The 20,579-nt window shown below is 21.9% G+C and overlaps 1 protein-coding gene across 1 annotated transcript; it reads right to left on the reverse strand.

Annotated features, from left to right (window-relative positions):
- Nucleotides 1-13,254: 13,254 nt before the first annotated feature.
- Nucleotides 13,255-15,935, reverse strand: LOC127291571 (uncharacterized). The gene is made up of 3 exons (XM_051320769.1): nucleotides 15,060-15,935; nucleotides 14,314-14,615; nucleotides 13,255-13,372 (listed from the first exon to the last, which is right to left on the reverse strand). The coding sequence occupies exons 1-3, from the start codon at nucleotides 15,933-15,935 to the stop codon at nucleotides 13,255-13,257; spliced, it is 1,296 nt and encodes a 431-aa protein (XP_051176726.1).
- Nucleotides 15,936-20,579: the final 4,644 nt, after the last annotated feature.

A 20,579-nucleotide genomic window follows, 5' to 3' on the forward strand; every position in this document is an offset into this window, starting at 1 on the left:
TTGTTTTCAGCTATATTAACTCAATGTAACTGAAAAATAATTTTATTTCAAAAATAATTAATTTTTAACAATTTTTGAAAATTTTGAATTTTTTCAAAAATTAAAAAAAATTATCAAAAATCATTAGATTTTGCATTTTTCAGCTATATTAACTCAATGTAACTGAAAAATAATTTTTTTTTCAAAAATAATTAATTTTTAACAATTTTTGAAAATTTTGAAAATTTTGAATTTTTTTAAAAATTAAAAAAAATTATCAAAAATCATTAGATTTTGCATTTTTCAGCTATATTAACTCAATGTAACTGAAAAATAATTTTTTTTTCAAAAATAATTAATTTTTAACAATTTTTGAAAATTTTGAAAATTTTGAATTTTTTCAAAAATTAAAAAAAATTATCAAAAATCATTAGATTTTGCATTTTTCAGCTATATTAACTCAATGTAACTGAAAAATAATTTTTTTTTCAAAAATAATTAATTTTTAACAATTTTTGAAAATTTTGAAAATTTTGAATTTTTTCAAAAATTAAAAAAAATTATCAAAAATCATTAGATTTTGCATTTTTCAGCTATATTAACTCAATGTAACTAAAAAATAATTTTTTTTTCAAAAATAATTAATTTTTAACAATTTTTGAAAATTTTGAAAATTTTGAATTTTTTCAAAAATTAAAAAAAATTATCAAAAATCATTAGATTTTGCATTTTTCAGCTATATTAACTCAATGTAACTGAAAAATAATTTTTTTTTCAAAAATAATAAATTTTTAACAATTTTTGAAAATTTTGAAAATTTTGAATTTTTTCAAAAATTAAAAAAAATTATCAAAAATCATTAGATTTTGCATTTTTCAGCTATATTAACTCAATGTAACTGAAAAATAATTTTTTTTTCAAAAATAATTAATTTTTAACAATTTTGGAAAATTTTGAAAATTTTGAATTTTTTCAAAAATTAAAAAAAATTATCAAAAATCATTAGATTTTGCATTTTTCAGCTATATTAACTCAATGTAACTGAAAAATAATTTTTTTTTCAAAAATAATTAACTTTTAACAATTTTTGAAAATTTTGAAAATTTTTGTTTTTGTTGTTGTTGTTGTTGTTGTTATTCTTATTGTTATTGTTATTGTTATTGTTATTGTTATTGTTATTGTTTATGTCTTTGTCTTTGTCTTTGTTTTTGTTTTGTTTTTGTTTTTGTTTTTGTTTTTGTTTTTGTTTTTGTTTTTGTTTTTGTTTTTGTTTTTGTTTTTGTTTTTGTTTTTGTTTTTGTTTTTGTTTTTGTTTTTGTTTTTGTTTTTGTTTTTGTTTTTGTTTTTGTTTTTGTTTTTGTTTTTGTTTTTGTTTTTGTTTTTGTTTTTGTTTTTGTTTTTGTTTTTGTTTTTGTTTTTGTTTTTGTTTTTGTTTTTGTTTTTGTTTTTGTTTTTGTTTTTGTTTTTGTTTTTGTTTTTGTTTTTGTTTTTGTTTTTGTTTTTGTTTTTGTTTTTGTTTTTGTTTTTGTTTTTGTTTTTGTTTTTGTTTTTGTTTTTGTTTTTGTTTTTGTTTTTGTTTTTGTTTTTGTTTTTGTTTTTGTTTTTGTTTTTGTTTTTGTTTTCAGCTATATTAACTCAATGTAACTGAAAAATAATTTTATTTCAAAAATAATTAATTTTTAACAATTTTTGAAAATTTTGAATTTTTTCAAAAATTAAAAAAAATTATCAAAAATCATTAGATTTTGCATTTTTCAGCTATATTAACTCAATGTAACTGAAAAATAATTTTTTTTTCAAAAATAATTAATTTTTAACAATTTTTGAAAATTTTGAAAATTTTGAATTTTTTTAAAAATTAAAAAAAATTATCAAAAATCATTAGATTTTGCATTTTTCAGCTATATTAACTCAATGTAACTGAAAAATAATTTTTTTTTCAAAAATAATTAATTTTTAACAATTTTTGAAAATTTTGAAAATTTTGAATTTTTTTAAAAATTAAAAAAAATTATCAAAAATCATTAGATTTTGCATTTTTCAGCTATATTAACTCAATGTAACTGAAAAATAATTTTTTTTTCAAAAATAATTAATTTTTAACAATTTTTGAAAATTTTGAAAATTTTGAATTTTTTCAAAAATTAAAAAAAATTATCAAAAATCATTAGATTTTGCATTTTTCAGCTATATTAACTCAATGTAACTAAAAAATAATTTTTTTTTCAAAAATAATTAATTTTTAACAATTTTGGAAAATTTTGAAAATTTTGAATTTTTTCAAAAATTAAAAAAAATTATCAAAAATCATTAGATTTTGCATTTTTCAGCTATATTAACTCAATGTAACTAAAAAATAATTTTTTTTTCAAAAATAATTAATTTTTAACAATTTTTGAAAATTTTGAAAATTTTGAATTTTTTCAAAAATTAAAAAAAATTATCAAAAATCATTAGATTTTGCATTTTTCAGCTATATTAACTCAATGTAACTGAAAAATAATTTTTTTTTCAAAAATAATAAATTTTTAACAATTTTTGAAAATTTTGAAAATTTTGAATTTTTTCAAAAATTAAAAAAAATTATCAAAAATCATTAGATTTTGCATTTTTCAGCTATATTAACTCAATGTAACTGAAAAATAATTTTTTTTTCAAAAATAATTAATTTTTAACAATTTTGGAAAATTTTGAAAATTTTGAATTTTTTCAAAAATTAAAAAAAATTATCAAAAATCATTAGATTTTGCATTTTTCAGCTATATTAACTCAATGTAACTGAAAAATAATTTTTTTTTCAAAAATAATTAACTTTTAACAATTTTTGAAAATTTTGAAAATTTTTGTTTTTGTTGTTGTTGTTGTTGTTGTTATTCTTATTGTTATTGTTATTGTTATTGTTATTGTTATTGTTATTGTTTATGTCTTTGTCTTTGTCTTTGTTTTTGTTTTGTTTTTGTTTTTGTTTTTGTTTTTGTTTTTGTTTTTGTTTTTGTTTTTGTTTTTGTTTTTGTTTTTGTTTTTGTTTTTGTTTTTGTTTTTGTTTTTGTTTTTGTTTTTGTTTTTGTTTTTGTTTTTGTTTTTGTTTTTGTTTTTGTTTTTGTTTTTGTTTTTGTTTTTGTTTTTGTTTTTGTTTTTGTTTTTGTTTTTGTTTTTGTTTTTGTTTTTGTTTTTGTTTTTGTTTCTGTTTTTGTTTTTGTTTTCAGCTATATTAACTCAATGTAACTGAAAAATAATTTTATTTCAAAAATAATTAATTTTTAACAATTTTTGAAAATTTTGAAAATTTTGAATTTTTTCAAAAATTAAAAAAAATTATCAAAAATCATTAGATTTTGCATTTTTCAGCTATATTAACTCAATGTAACTGAAAAATAATTTTTTTTTCAAAAATAATTAATTTTTAACAATTTTTGAAAATTTTGAAAATTTTGAATTTTTTTAAAAATTAAAAAAAATTATCAAAAATCATTAGATTTTGCATTTTTCAGCTATATTAACTCAATGTAACTGAAAAATAATTTTTTTTTCAAAAATAATTAATTTTTAACAATTTTTGAAAATTTTAAAAATTTTGAATTTTTTCAAAAATTAAAAAAAATTATCAAAAATCATTAGATTTTGCATTTTTCAGCTATATTAACTCAATGTAACTGAAAAATAATTTTTTTTTCAAAAATAATTAATTTTTAACAATTTTTGAAAATTTTGAAAATTTTGAATTTTTTCAAAAATTAAAAAAAATTATCAAAAATCATTAGATTTTGCATTTTTCAGCTATATTAACTCAATGTAACTAAAAAATAATTTTTTTTTCAAAAATAATTAATTTTTAACAATTTTTGAAAATTTTGAAAATTTTGAATTTTTTCAAAAATTAAAAAAAATTATCAAAAATCATTAGATTTTGCATTTTTCAGCTATATTAACTCAATGTAACTAAAAAATAATTTTTTTTTCAAAAATAATTAATTTTTAACAATTTTTGAAAATTTTGAAAATTTTGAATTTTTTCAAAAATTAAAAAAAATTATCAAAAATCATTAGATTTTGCATTTTTCAGCTATATTAACTCAATGTAACTGAAAAATAATTTTTTTTTCAAAAATAATTAATTTTTAACAATTTTTGAAAATTTTGAAAATTTTGAATTTTTTCAAAAATTAAAAAAAATTATCAAAAATCATTAGATTTTGCATTTTTCAGCTATATTAACTCAATGTAACTGAAAAATAATTTTTTTTTCAAAAATAATTAATTTTTAACAATTTTGGAAAATTTTGAAAATTTTGAATTTTTTCAAAAATTAAAAAAAATTATCAAAAATCATTAGATTTTGCATTTTTCAGCTATATTAACTCAATGTAACTGAAAAATAATTTTTTTTTCAAAAATAATTAACTTTTAACAATTTTTGAAAATTTTGAAAATTTTTGTTTTTGTTGTTGTTGTTGTTGTTGTTATTCTTATTGTTATTGTTATTGTTATTGTTATTGTTATTGTTATTGTTTATGTCTTTGTCTTTGTCTTTGTTTTTGTTTTGTTTTTGTTTTTGTTTTTGTTTTTGTTTTTGTTTTTGTTTTTGTTTTTGTTTTTGTTTTTGTTTTTGTTTTTGTTTTTGTTTTTGTTTTTGTTTTTGTTTTTGTTTTTGTTTTTGTTTTTGTTTTTGTTTTTGTTTTTGTTTTTGTTTTTGTTTTTGTTTTTGTTTTTGTTTTTGTTTTTGTTTTTGTTTTTGTTTTTGTTTTTGTTTTTGTTTTTGTTTTTGTTTTTGTTTTTGTTTTTGTTTTTGTTTTTGTTTTTGTTTTTGTTTTTGTTTTTGTTTTTGTTTTTGTTTTTGTTTTTGTTTTTGTTTTTGTTTTTGTTTTTGTTTTTGTTTTTGTTTTTGTTTTTGTTTTCAGCTATATTAACTCAATGTAACTGAAAAATAATTTTATTTCAAAAATAATTAATTTTTAACAATTTTTGAAAATTTTGAATTTTTTCAAAAATTAAAAAAAATTATCAAAAATCATTAGATTTTGCATTTTTCAGCTATATTAACTCAATGTAACTGAAAAATAATTTTTTTTTCAAAAATAATTAATTTTTAACAATTTTTGAAAATTTTGAAAATTTTGAATTTTTTTAAAAATTAAAAAAAATTATCAAAAATCATTAGATTTTGCATTTTTCAGCTATATTAACTCAATGTAACTGAAAAATAATTTTTTTTTCAAAAATAATTAATTTTTAACAATTTTTGAAAATTTTGAAAATTTTGAATTTTTTCAAAAATTAAAAAAAATTATCAAAAATCATTAGATTTTGCATTTTTCAGCTATATTAACTCAATGTAACTAAAAAATAATTTTTTTTTCAAAAATAATTAATTTTTAACAATTTTGGAAAATTTTGAAAATTTTGAATTTTTTCAAAAATTAAAAAAAATTATCAAAAATCATTAGATTTTGCATTTTTCAGCTATATTAACTCAATGTAACTAAAAAATAATTTTTTTTTCAAAAATAATTAATTTTTAACAATTTTTGAAAATTTTGAAAATTTTGAATTTTTTCAAAAATTAAAAAAAATTATCAAAAATCATTAGATTTTGCATTTTTCAGCTATATTAACTCAATGTAACTGAAAAATAATTTTTTTTTCAAAAATAATAAATTTTTAACAATTTTTGAAAATTTTGAAAATTTTGAATTTTTTCAAAAATTAAAAAAAATTATCAAAAATCATTAGATTTTGCATTTTTCAGCTATATTAACTCAATGTAACTGAAAAATAATTTTTTTTTCAAAAATAATTAATTTTTAACAATTTTGGAAAATTTTGAAAATTTTGAATTTTTTCAAAAATTAAAAAAAATTATCAAAAATCATTAGATTTTGCATTTTTCAGCTATATTAACTCAATGTAACTGAAAAATAATTTTTTTTTCAAAAATAATTAATTTTTAACAATTTTTGAAAATTTTGAAAATTTTGAATTTTTTAAAAATTAAAAAAAATTATCAAAAATCATTAGATTTTGCATTTTTCAGCTATATTAACTCAATGTAACTGAAAAATAATTTTTTTTTCAAAAATAATTAATTTTTAACAATTTTTGAAAATTTTGAAAATTTTGAATTTTTTTAAAAATTAAAAAAAATTATCAAAAATCATTAGATTTTGCATTTTTCAGCTATATTAACTCAATGTAACTGAAAAATAATTTTTTTTTCAAAAATAATTAATTTTTAACAATTTTTGAAAATTTTGAAAATTTTGATTTTTTTCAAAAATTAAAAAAAATTATCAAAAATCATTAGATTTTGCATTTTTCAGCTATATTAACTCAATGTAACTGAAAAATAATTTTTTTTTCAAAAATAATTAATTTTTAACAATTTTGGAAAATTTTGAAAATTTTGAATTTTTTCAAAAATTAAAAAAAATTATCAAAAATCATTAGATTTTGCATTTTTCAGCTATATTAACTCAATGTAACTAAAAAATAATTTTTTTTTCAAAAATAATTAATTTTTAACAATTTTTGAAAATTTTGAAAATTTTGAATTTTTTCAAAAATTAAAAAAAATTATCAAAAATCATTAGATTTTGCATTTTTCAGCTATATTAACTCAATGTAACTGAAAAATAATTTTTTTTTCAAAAATAATAAATTTTTAACAATTTTTGAAAATTTTGAAAATTTTGAATTTTTTCAAAAATTAAAAAAAATTATCAAAAATCATTAGATTTTGCATTTTTCAGCTATATTAACTCAATGTAACTGAAAAATAATTTTTTTTTCAAAAATAATTAATTTTTAACAATTTTGGAAAATTTTGAAAATTTTGAATTTTTTCAAAAATTAAAAAAAATTATCAAAAATCATTAGATTTTGCATTTTTCAGCTATATTAACTCAATGTAACTGAAAAATAATTTTTTTTTCAAAAATAATTAACTTTTAACAATTTTTGAAAATTTTGAAAATTTTTGTTTTTGTTGTTGTTGTTGTTGTTGTTATTCTTATTGTTATTGTTATTGTTATTGTTATTGTTATTGTTATTGTTTATGTCTTTGTCTTTGTCTTTGTTTTTGTTTTGTTTTTGTTTTTGTTTTTGTTTTTGTTTTTGTTTTTGTTTTTGTTTTTGTTTTTGTTTTTGTTTTTGTTTTTGTTTTTGTTTTTGTTTTTGTTTTTGTTTTTGTTTTTGTTTTTGTTTTTGTTTTTGTTTTTGTTTTTGTTTTTGTTTTTGTTTTTGTTTTTGTTTTTGTTTTTGTTTTTGTTTTTGTTTTTGTTTTTGTTTTTGTTTTTGTTTTTGTTTTTGTTTTTGTTTTTGTTTTTGTTTCTGTTTTTGTTTTTGTTTTCAGCTATATTAACTCAATGTAACTGAAAAATAATTTTTATTTCAAAAATAATTAATTTTTAACAATTTTTGAAAATTTTGAAAATTTTGAATTTTTTCAAAAATTAAAAAAAATTATCAAAAATCATTAGATTTTGCATTTTTCAGCTATATTAACTCAATGTAACTGAAAAATAATTTTTTTTTCAAAAATAATTAATTTTTAACAATTTTTGAAAATTTTGAAAATTTTGAATTTTTTTAAAAATTAAAAAAAATTATCAAAAATCATTAGATTTTGCATTTTTCAGCTATATTAACTCAATGTAACTGAAAAATAATTTTTTTTTCAAAAATAATTAATTTTTAACAATTTTTGAAAATTTTAAAATTTTGAATTTTTTCAAAAATTAAAAAAAATTATCAAAAATCATTAGATTTTGCATTTTTCAGCTATATTAACTCAATGTAACTGAAAAATAATTTTTTTTTCAAAAATAATTAATTTTTAACAATTTTTGAAAATTTTGAAAATTTTGAATTTTTTCAAAAATTAAAAAAAATTATCAAAAATCATTAGATTTTGCATTTTTCAGCTATATTAACTCAATGTAACTGAAAAATAATTTTTTTTTCAAAAATAATTAATTTTTAACAATTTTTGAAAATTTTGAAAATTTTGAATTTTTTCAAAAATTAAAAAAAATTATCAAAAATCATTAGATTTTGCATTTTTCAGCTATATTAACTCAATGTAACTGAAAAATAATTTTTTTTTCAAAAATAATTAATTTTTAACAATTTTGGAAAATTTTGAAAATTTTGAATTTTTTCAAAAATTAAAAAAAATTATCAAAAATCATTAGATTTTGCATTTTTCAGCTATATTAACTCAATGTAACTGAAAAATAATTTTTTTTTCAAAAATAATTAATTTTTAACAATTTTTGAAAATTTTGAAAATTTTGAATTTTTTCAAAAATTAAAAAAAATTATCAAAAATCATTAGATTTTGCATTTTTCAGCTATATTAACTCAATGTAACTGAAAAATAATTTTTTTTTCAAAAATAATAAATTTTTAACAATTTTTGAAAATTTTGAAAATTTTGAATTTTTTCAAAAATTAAAAAAAATTATCAAAAATCATTAGATTTTGCATTTTTCAGCTATATTAACTCAATGTAACTGAAAAATAATTTTTTTTTCAAAAATAATTAATTTTTAACAATTTTGGAAAATTTTGAAAATTTTGAATTTTTTCAAAAATTAAAAAAAATTATCAAAAATCATTAGATTTTGCATTTTTCAGCTATATTAACTCAATGTAACTGAAAAATAATTTTTTTTTCAAAAATAATTAACTTTTAACAATTTTTGAAAATTTTGAAAATTTTTGTTTTTGTTGTTGTTGTTGTTGTTGTTATTCTTATTGTTATTGTTATTGTTATTGTTATTGTTATTGTTTATGTCTTTGTCTTTGTCTTTGTCTTTGTTTTTGTTTTGTTTTTGTTTTTGTTTTTGTTTTTGTTTTTGTTTTTGTTTTTGTTTTTGTTTTTGTTTTTGTTTTTGTTTTTGTTTTTGTTTTTGTTTTTGTTTTTGTTTTTGTTTTTGTTTTTGTTTTTGTTTTTGTTTTTGTTTTTGTTTTTGTTTTTGTTTTTGTTTTTGTTTTTGTTTTTGTTTTTGTTTTTGTTTTTGTTTTTGTTTTTGTTTTTGTTTTTGTTTTTGTTTTTGTTTTTGTTTCTGTTTTTGTTTTTGTTTTCAGCTATATTAACTCAATGTAACTGAAAAATAATTTTATTTCAAAAATAATTAATTTTTAACAATTTTTGAAAATTTTGAAAATTTTGAATTTTTTCAAAAATTAAAAAAAATTATCAAAAATCATTAGATTTTGCATTTTTCAGCTATATTAACTCAATGTAACTGAAAAATAATTTTTTTTTCAAAAATAATTAATTTTTAACAATTTTTGAAAATTTTGAAAATTTTGAATTTTTTTAAAAATTAAAAAAAATTATCAAAAATCATTAGATTTTGCATTTTTCAGCTATATTAACTCAATGTAACTGAAAAATAATTTTTTTTTCAAAAATAATTAATTTTTAACAATTTTTGAAAATTTTAAAAATTTTGAATTTTTTCAAAAATTAAAAAAAATTATCAAAAATCATTAGATTTTGCATTTTTCAGCTATATTAACTCAATGTAACTGAAAAATAATTTTTTTTTCAAAAATAATTAATTTTTAACAATTTTTGAAAATTTTGAAAATTTTGAATTTTTTCAAAAATTAAAAAAAATTATCAAAAATCATTAGATTTTGCATTTTTCAGCTATATTAACTCAATGTAACTAAAAAATAATTTTTTTTTCAAAAATAATTAATTTTTAACAATTTTTGAAAATTTTGAAAATTTTGAATTTTTTCAAAAATTAAAAAAAATTATCAAAAATCATTAGATTTTGCATTTTTCAGCTATATTAACTCAATGTAACTGAAAAATAATTTTTTTTTCAAAAATAATAAATTTTTAACAATTTTTGAAAATTTTGAAAATTTTGAATTTTTTCAAAAATTAAAAAAAATTATCAAAAATCATTAGATTTTGCATTTTTCAGCTATATTAACTCAATGTAACTGAAAAATAATTTTTTTTTCAAAAATAATTAATTTTTAACAATTTTGGAAAATTTTGAAAATTTTGAATTTTTTCAAAAATTAAAAAAAATTATCAAAAATCATTAGATTTTGCATTTTTCAGCTATATTAACTCAATGTAACTGAAAAATAATTTTTTTTTCAAAAATAATTAACTTTTAACAATTTTTGAAAATTTTGAAAATTTTTGTTTTTGTTGTTGTTGTTGTTGTTGTTATTCTTATTGTTATTGTTATTGTTATTGTTATTGTTTATGTCTTTGTCTTTGTCTTTGTTTTTGTTTTGTTTTTGTTTTTGTTTTTGTCTTTGTTTTTGTTTTTGTTTTTGTTTTTGTTTTTGTTTTTGTTTTTGTTTTTGTTTTTGTTTTTGTTTTTGTTTTTGTTTTTGTTTTTGTTTTTGTTTTTGTTTTTGTTTTTGTTTTTGTTTTTGTTTTTGTTTTTGTTTTTGTTTTTGTTTTTGTTTTTGTTTTTGTTTTTGTTTTTGTTTTTGTTTTTGTTTTTGTTTTTGTTTTTGTTTTTGTTTTCAGCTATATTAACTCAATGTAACTGAAAAATAATTTTATTTCAAAAATAATTAATTTTTAACAATTTTTGAAAATTTTGAATTTTTTCAAAAATTAAAAAAAATTATCAAAAATCATTAGATTTTGCATTTTTCAGCTATATTAACTCAATGTAACTGAAAAATAATTTTTTTTTCAAAAATAATTAATTTTTAACAATTTTTGAAAATTTTGAAAATTTTGAATTTTTTTAAAAATTAAAAAAAATTATCAAAAATCATTAGATTTTGCATTTTTCAGCTATATTAACTCAATGTAACTGAAAAATAATTTTTTTTTCAAAAATAATTAATTTTTAACAATTTTTGAAAATTTTAAAAATTTTGAATTTTTTCAAAAATTAAAAAAAATTATCAAAAATCATTAGATTTTGCATTTTTCAGCTATATTAACTCAATGTAACTGAAAAATAATTTTTTTTTCAAAAATAATTAATTTTTAACAATTTTTGAAAATTTTGAAAATTTTGAATTTTTTCAAAAATTAAAAAAAATTATCAAAAATCATTAGATTTTGCATTTTTCAGCTATATTAACTCAATGTAACTGAAAAATAATTTTTTTTTCAAAAATAATTAATTTTTAACAATTTTTGAAAATTTTGAAAATTTTGAATTTTTTCAAAAATTAAAAAAAATTATCAAAAATCGTTAGATTTTGCATTTTTCAGCTATATTAACTCAATGTAACTGAAAAATAATTTTTTTTTCAAAAATAATTAATTTTTAACAATTTTTGAAAATTTTGAATTTTTTCAAAAATTAAAAAAAATTATCAAAAATCATTAGATTTTGCATTTTTCAGCTATATTAACTCAATGTAACTGAAAAATAATTTTTTTTTCAAAAATAATTAATTTTTAACAATTTTTGAAAATTTTGAAAATTTTGAATTTTTTCAAAAATTAAAAAAAATTATCAAAAATCATTAGATTTTGCATTTTTCAGCTATATTAACTCAATGTAACTGAAAAATAATTTTTTTTTCAAAAATAATTAATTTTTAACAATTTTGGAAAATTTTGAAAATTTTGAATTTTTTCAAAAATTAAAAAAAATTATCAAAAATCATTAGATTTTGCATTTTTCAGCTATATTAACTCAATGTAACTGAAAAATAATTTTTTTTTCAAAAATAATTAATTTTTAACAATTTTTGAAAATTTTGAAAATTTTGAATTTTTTTAAAAATTAAAAAAAATTATCAAAAATCATTAGATTTTGCATTTTTCAGCTATATTAACTCAATGTAACTGAAAAATAATTTTTTTTTCAAAAATAATTAATTTTTAACAATTTTTGAAAATTTTGAAAATTTTGAATTTTTTCAAAAATTAAAAAAAATTATCAAAAATCATTAGATTTTGCATTTTTCAGCTATATTAACTCAATGTAACTGAAAAATAATTTTTTTTTCAAAAATAATTAATTTTTAACAATTTTTGAAAATTTTGAAAATTTTGAATTTTTTTAAAAATTAAAAAAAATTATCAAAAATCATTAGATTTTGCATTTTTCAGCTATATTAACTCAATGTAACTGAAAAATAATTTTTTTTTCAAAAATAATTAATTTTTAACAATTTTTGAAAATTTTGAAAATTTTTTCAAAAATTAAAAAAAATTATCAAAAATCATTAGATTTTGCATTTTTCAGCTATATTAACTCAATGTAACTGAAAAATAATTTTTTTTTCAAAAATAATTAATTTTTAACAATTTTTGAAAATTTTGAAAATTTTGAATTTTTTCAAAAATTAAAAAAAATTATCAAAAATCATTAGATTTTGCATTTTTCAGCTATATTAACTCAATGTAACTGAAAAATAATTTTTTTTTCAAAAATAATAGTAGTAGAGCTATGTAGGTTCTAGCTCAGTCCTATTCGATTCCTACCTTACCGACCTATGGTAACTCTACTTTACCATAGATCGGTGTTACCGACCGTTGTCGCGAGATGGCGCTGTTGCTCGCGGGAATTTTTGAATTTTTGAACCCTCTTGGCCACCCCCTTACCACCCACTCATTTGCATATCATTTGCATATAATTTGAATTTTTGAACCCTCTTGGCCACCCCCTTACCACCCACTCATTTGCATATCATTTGCATATGCTTTGAATTTTTTTAACCCTCTTGGCCACCCCCTTACCACCCACTCATTTGCATATCATTTGCATATGATTTGAATTTTTTAACCCTCTTGGCCACCCCCTTACCACCCACTCATTTGCATATAATTTGCATATGCTTTGAATTTTTTAACCCTCTTGGTCACCCCCCCTTACCACCCACTCATTTGCATATGCCTTTTGAGATTCCCTCCCACTTTCCACCCTCTTGACCCCACCCCTCTTGACAACCAGAGTGGGGTACGGTGAGTTGCGCGCGCACTCTCCCTCTCTTTTCAACAACTTTGCGTGCGCATTATTATTATAAAGAGGGGATACAGAGTATATGGTGAGTTGCGCGCACACTCTCCCTCTCTTTTCAACAACTTTGCGTGCGCATTATTATAATAAAGAGGGGATACAGAGTATATGGTGATTTGCTCGCGCACTCTCCCTCTCTTTTCAACAACTTTGCGTGCGCATTATTGTAATAGGGTGGGGGTACAGAGTTTACATTAAAGGGGGAGTTGCCTCCGCAGTTTTCAAGTGGGGGTAATATAGAGTGGGAGTTGAGGAAGAGTGGGGTTTCAGAGTTAAAGTGCGGGTTCCAGTTCCAGAGAGATCATTTCTGTCCTAGATTTCCAACATCAGCAGCAGCACCAGCAGTAGCAGCATCAACACTAGCAGCATCAGCACTAGCAGCATCAACACTAGCAGCATCAGCACTAGCAGCATCAGCACTAGCAGCAGTAGAGACATTTTTTCGGTATGTATTATATCCTTTTTTTTTTTCTTCTTCAAATCCTTTTTTTATTCAATTTTATTATTTTTAATTTTATTTTTTGCTTACAGATATAAAAAAAACTATGGATTTACAAAAACTTAACGCTGTTGGCCGTATGGAAAGCTTCCTACCTACCAAACCGCTAGCTGAATTGACTCCAAATGGGTTGTATGCAGTGACTAAAATAAAGCGAGTGCAGACCAAATTCGGAGTCAGGATTGTAGCAGAATTGGATGCTGCTTTCACAACATTCCTGCCAGCAAGGTTTGCTCGGCTGTTTGAAGCTGAACCTACTTCCTATACGATGATGGAAGAAGCCGCGCAGTCTCAAACATTGCAATTAAAATATCTCGGTGGAAAATTTAATGAAATTCAATTTGAATATAAATAATATATTAAATATTATTAAAATATACATAAAAAAAATTGTAATAGAAAAAAATGTAAATATATTCAAAAATGTGATGAGAGAAAATAAATTTATAAATTTTTACTTAAAAAAATTGTTTCTTTTCTTATTTTACCTTCATTATTAGTCTTAATACTAAGGGCATAGGTTGAACAACAATAAAAAGATATTAATTTTTTAATACTATTATATTTATTTATTCAAAAATAGATTAAATTTATAATAATAGAGATTCAGAAGTTTCATAAAAAGATTTCAAAGTAGTATAAGTACAATCCACTTCATCGACGCCATCTGAAAAATTTCTCAATTCATTTGATACATTTAGAAACCAATTTCGAAGAATCATAACAATGTTTACAGCACAATGGTTAGTTTGTGTAATATGATGCGTACATGTAGTTAACAATGATTCAGTTTTAATATTTTTAATCGCTGGACAGTCTATATCTTCTAAATTTTGTACATTTAACAAATATTTTTCTAACCACTGCTTTTTTTCAACACCTTTCGTGTAGATAGTTTTTGCACCTCGTAATGTTTCTTGTATAATAGTACGCAATTCATCGTAAGATACATCTCCAGACATCCAGTGGATTCCATGATAATTGTTTGTTAGCCAGAGATTTTCACTTTTATAACGTTCAGGTAGTGAATTCCAAGCACATGGAGGTTCAAAGAGGTAAACTCGAGGTTGAGCATCAGCTTCAAGAGGAAGTATAGCCAACTCTTTGAAAATGAAATCGTTGCAGGGTTTCTTGAAGCCTTGAACGTCTACGATGAACTCCATCTTGGAATAGAAATAAATTTCTATCCCAGGAACGTGAGTTATATACCTCTCAGTTCAACCCCTCCCCACTACGTTCATTTTACCCCCTCCATTGCTTTACAGTTTTTTAACTATACCGCTGATTGGTTTATACTGTACAATGCGATCATGTATGATGAGACAATAAGCAGTTGTTTCAGCAGGTATATTATTTCTAGCTTCAAATTCCAAACGTACATCAACTGACGTTTGTTTGAGAAACTCATTTTGTTTTGAACAATCAATAACAATTAGAGGAGCCAATGATTTAAAAGTATCAAGCTTCAATATGGGTTCAGAATCTCTTCCATAGTAGGAAGATTGAAAATTAGCATACATATCATAAAGTATAGAATATTGATTTTGATTAAAATTTAAATTTAAATTTCCATAAGGATATGATTGTGAATTTAAAAAGAGTTTTACATTTGTAATGTCGCAGTGATCAAAATAACTGGCAGACTTTTTACGTTTATCTTTTCTTCCTGTTTGGAATCCAACAATTACATATCGAGGCTTCTCTAATTGTGTTGACGATTTTATTTGCCACATGACTCTTGTACTTGATGGAATTAAAGGATATTCAAACATTTCCCACGATCGAAAACTCATTGAAATTAGTGGATCTTTCTCGATAAATTTCAATAATTTGATTTTATTATTATCAGATGGTAAAACATATGGCACTAACCATTCCACTTTATTAATTTGCACTTTGAACTGTTCATCTGCACCTTCGCCCATTTGAATAATAGAATTTAAATCACTACGTGCTCTTATTAAAATCAGTTCATGTTTAGCATTCATAACAATTTTTTTATAATCTTCAGCAAAACCAAAAATCATACCAAGTGGTATTGATATATCAAAATATCCATCTTGTAATGCCATTCTTGTATTCAATTCCACATTCAAAACTCCTGCATTTTCAGCGCGGTTAAGTTGAGGTGGTGTTAAAGAAACCAAGCTTTTCATAGTAGTTGTATGTCCAACATACTTGCAACGGTCAATCTCAATACCATTCAATTCATAACGAATTTCATCAAACAAATAGGCTATCGCATTGTTGGTGAAATGAATATTTTGTGTGGCATCAGTTCCATCAGCATTAGTCAACCTTCCAAAAATATGTAATACACTATTGCTTGGCAAAATAGATAAATCTTGATTTTGTACAATAATGCGAATTTCATCACTATTGTTAAACGATGAGGATGCATATGGTTGATGACTGTGAATCTCATAATTAGCTATGGATTCATCAAAATTCACTGATGCTGGAATGCTGAGAATCTCCTCCATTTTTCTTATAACAGCGACACAAAATAAACAAGAAAAAATTTTCTCCTCTTCTCTTCTTTCTCTTCCTTAGTTTTGATTTCTGACTCGTAGACCTAGCTGCTTCAGGAATTGTCGACTCTGAGGTGTTAACACCTTGCGAGCTGTTTTCAAACTGATCTTCGATGGACATGGTGTTTGAGTTTTATAACTACTTCCAACTTTTCGATTATAAACAATACCCATTACATTGATTTAATATGTAAACGGATTGTTATTGTCTCTCCTCTAAAATTAATCAAAATACCGTTCTGATCTACTATACGCAGCTGAATGTTATGTATTGTCCTTACGGCGACTGGAAGGTAAATGATGTGTGCTGGAACTTCTACAATCTTATATCCCGGTGGAACAGTGGGGAAAAATTCATGTATAGTGTGGACTTTTTCACTATTTATATACGCTCCAGTGGTAATATTACATTCAATGCGTAGAGCATTCACTTTCAATATTTTTACAGGTAAATCAGAGGAATGTTTTACATTCGGTGGTAGTTTGCGAGCAGTGAATCCCAATAAACTAGCAATAGAATCTTCAGGAGTAAAGTCAATCAAAAGATTTGATTTAATATAGCATCGTAATGTACTATTGTTGCACTCTATTGACAAATAATTTTTGTCTGTTATTTGACGTTTTAAATATGCTTCTATATCTTTAATTTCATAACTGCCAGTAGGTATAGTAATCTCAATATTGTTTATATAAAATTTGTTGCAATTTTCATCAATGTTAGGAATTGAGTTATATGTAAATAAATCAACAAGTCCAAGTGTATAATTTTTATTAGGTGAAAGTTCAATAGGTGGGAAGTATGAAGCCTCCATAACTGAAGACTTTCCCGTTAACGTTAAAGTAAAAGAGTCATTCATGTTGGACATCTACTTTTATACTGAAGGTTATAATTATTTACATATTCTTATATAGATTAAAACTGTTCTTAACGTTAAGTTGCTTACATAAGAATTTAAGACATAAATGACCACATATAAATGTATCAAAATTTTGATATCTCTCATGATTATATTTTATATAGCTACCAACACCTAGATAAACAATGAGATCCAATGGTGGTGAAAGATTTCCAAAACTATCAAAATATTCAGTTTCATTGTTTATCTTTTTATATGCTACCCAATGTGTTCCAGGACCTTCTTTATTATCAAGATTAATTATGGCTGATTCACATTTATAAGGTCCTGTAATAGGTAATTCATTTCTCATAAAAACTCCACGAAATTTAGGTATTTTCATAAGTTTAGCATATTTAAGTAAATCATAGTCGGTTAGTGCGCGGTGAGGTAGCTTCAATATTAGTTTTTTTGAACACTCTTTGTATATTTCAATCCATTTCCTTGATGTGGTTTAATATAAAGACCAAGTCCTTTACGATAGGGTTTCAAATATATACCCTTTCCTATAGCAATGGCCTCCATTGTTTCATTATGTCGATGTGCTTCTGAAAGTTGTTTTTTAGCAGCATTAGCATCATTTACTGCTTTTACAATACCACTGACTCCACCACTAAGTGCTCCTAATGCACTAAGCCCGGCAAAAATTGGTATTAGCGGTAAAATACCGCCAACTTTTGAAGGTACAGGAAGAATTCGAGGTGATGAAATTTTACACTTACTACCAAGATTTTTAACTGCATTTTGTGCACCAATCATTGCTGTTTTAATAGTGTCCGTTGCGTTATGATTATTTTTCATATTATTTTTAGCAGCATGAATAATCTTCCTTAATGTCATGCGTTTATTTTTCTTGGAAATTGTATTCTTCTTCTTCTTCTTCGACTTCTTCTTCTTCTTCTTCACAATCTTTTTCTTAATATTATTATTAATTTTTAAACCCATCCCAAATTTAGATTTAGCTTTCATTATATTAGTTACAGCTAATGCAGCTGCTTTTTCACTAATTTTAGCGTCCTTGGAAATTACTCGTTCCCACGCCTTTTCAGCTAGTATTTTGTCTGCAGTATTTCTTGCAGCCACGTCTTTATCTTTTGAATAGGCTATATCATGCTCCTTACAAGCCGTATCCAAAGGATTTATACCAGGATCCCCTCGTGCAAGACGTTTTGCCAACTTTGTTCCAGGTCCACAATATTGATAACCAGGAATGTGACACTCGAATGGTAATTTGTTAATTAAAGTATTGAGAAATCCTTGACCACTGCAAGAATTTTTCTTCACTTTATCGTGAGTAATCATACCTCACTCGACAATGGTCTATAACCAACTGATTGAGGGCGACTATATAAGTGGGGTATTTATAGTTTTTTCATTAGTCAATTCTAAGATGCAGTTCAAGGTACAAGCTGTACAACTCCCCATTGCCAATGTGGATAACCTCATTGAAAGTAAAGATAATGGGGTTAAACGACATGGAAGTTTATTTTCAAATAGTATTCGAGCAGCTTTTTGTGGACCATCAAATTGTGGAAAAACGAATGCACTTCTCTCTCTGATTATACATCCGAATGGTTTAGGATTTGAAAATATATATTTATATTCAAAATCATTACAGCAGCCGAAATATAAATTTTTGGAACAAGTACTTAGTAAAGTAGATGGCATCGAGTTCTTCCCATTCAGTGAACATGAACAAGTTGTTACGCCTAAGGATGCAAAAACTAATTCAATTTTCATTTTTGATGATATCGCTTGTGAGAAGCAGGACAATGTTAAGGCGTTTTTTTGTATGGGGCGGCATGTTAACGTCGATAGTTTTTATCTTTGTCAAACATATGCTCATATTCCAAAACATCTTGTTAGAGATAATATTAATTTGCTTGTGCTATTCAGACAAGATGAAAGGAATCTCAAGCATGTTTACAGTGATCATGTGAATACAGATATGACTTTTACACAGTTTCGAGATTTATGTTCAGTATGTTGGAACTCTGACAGGTATGGATTTGTAGTTATTGATAAAGATAGAAATATAAATGATGGAAGATATAGGAAGGGATTTGATTGCTTTATTCAGTTATAAATATTAAGCATTTCAAGAGAATTGTATTAGTTCAGTTTGAGACTTTCATAAATAAACATGTTTCGAAAGGAGCGAGAGACACTACATCAAATAGCTGCAGCAAGTGATGCTATACGTCGAAAGCATCGTATTCTTAAAAGTGGCAGAGAGTCAGCTGAAAATATGTTGAAAGAAACCTTTCAACCATTAGTTACTCCATTGGAAAAATTAGTCAATATAACTAAAAATCCTATAAAGATTGAAAATTTTCAAAACCATGTAAAGAAAGAAGAAGAAGAAGACTTTGAATCATCTTTTAAGACTGCCATTAGTAAAGATACACCTTTCAACAAATCTATTTATAATGATGATGTAACGTTTTATGATCCTATTTATGAAGAAGAAGACATGCAAAATTTATCAAAAGAAAATATAATTGATAGATTGCCCAATCAAGAGAATCATAATATTATTGTTAATGAGCAAAATAATAATATACTTAATGATACCTTTCATGAGCAAGGCATGTATAATATTAAAGACGCAAGTAATGTGATTGATACTCTGGAAGAAGAAGAAGATTCTGATAAATTAACAAAGAAATTTCTACAAATGTTGGATAAAAATAGGAAACAATATATAGATATGGTTTATGGAGTACGTAAACTTCCCGACGGTACATATATGATTGGTGATACACAAATTAATTTTGAAGGTTCTTACATTAACCTAGTTGGGAAGAAAAAATATTCTAAAACGGATGGATTATTGGAACTCATATTCCGACAAAAACCTGATCAGAAGTTAACAAATGCTAATGATTTCGTAAACTATAAAGAAATCCTGCGTAGTACGAATGCACATAGAAAGAACTATAGCCCAAATAAACCTATTCGTAGTAATAAGACTTACAAATATACTAATGTTATTGCAAAACTTTTGCTCAAATCCGGAGATTCTTATTTGAAGAGAAAAACTCAATTACCACAATTTATGACGGTGAAGAAAGAATCATATCCAGACTATGTCTATTGGGATGATCCAAATGAGATTGTTGATCGTCTACGCTTACTTGTCGCATCACAACAGGCTGGCAATTCAAGTCATAACAATGAAATTATGTCAATAATTGAAGAATTACGGGAAGCTCAAATTATATATTAAGAGTGAACTTGTAAAATCAACATCATTATTATATTGAATATTGTTCTATTCAGATCATTTTATTATAAATCCTTGAACATGGATGATAAAAAGTTAACAGTTGTGACAGAGTTACATAGGCAAGCTAGGAGAAATTATCCACGTCGTAAAGTAGAAATGCGTGGAATTGATGAAACTTGGCAAGCAGATTTAGTTGAAATGATACCTTATTCTAAAGTTAATAAAGGTTTTAAATATATGCTTACAGTTATAGATATATTTTCCAAGTATGCATGGGCTATTCCTGTAAAAAGTAAAAGTGGAAAAGATGTTTCTGAAGCTATGGAATCTATACTTGTGAATGGACGTGTTCCTACAAACTTGCATACTGATAAAGGAAAAGAATTTTATAATTCTATATTTGAGAGTTTAATGAAATCATATAAAATTAAACTGTATTCAACTTATAGTAATTTAAAAGCTTCAATTATC

Source organism: Leptopilina boulardi, unplaced genomic scaffold, assembly GCF_019393585.1.
Source record: "Leptopilina boulardi isolate dan_hultmark-lab unplaced genomic scaffold, ZJU_Lbou_2.1 LbouV2_100, whole genome shotgun sequence".
Classification (NCBI taxonomy): domain Eukaryota; kingdom Metazoa; phylum Arthropoda; class Insecta; order Hymenoptera; family Figitidae; genus Leptopilina; species Leptopilina boulardi.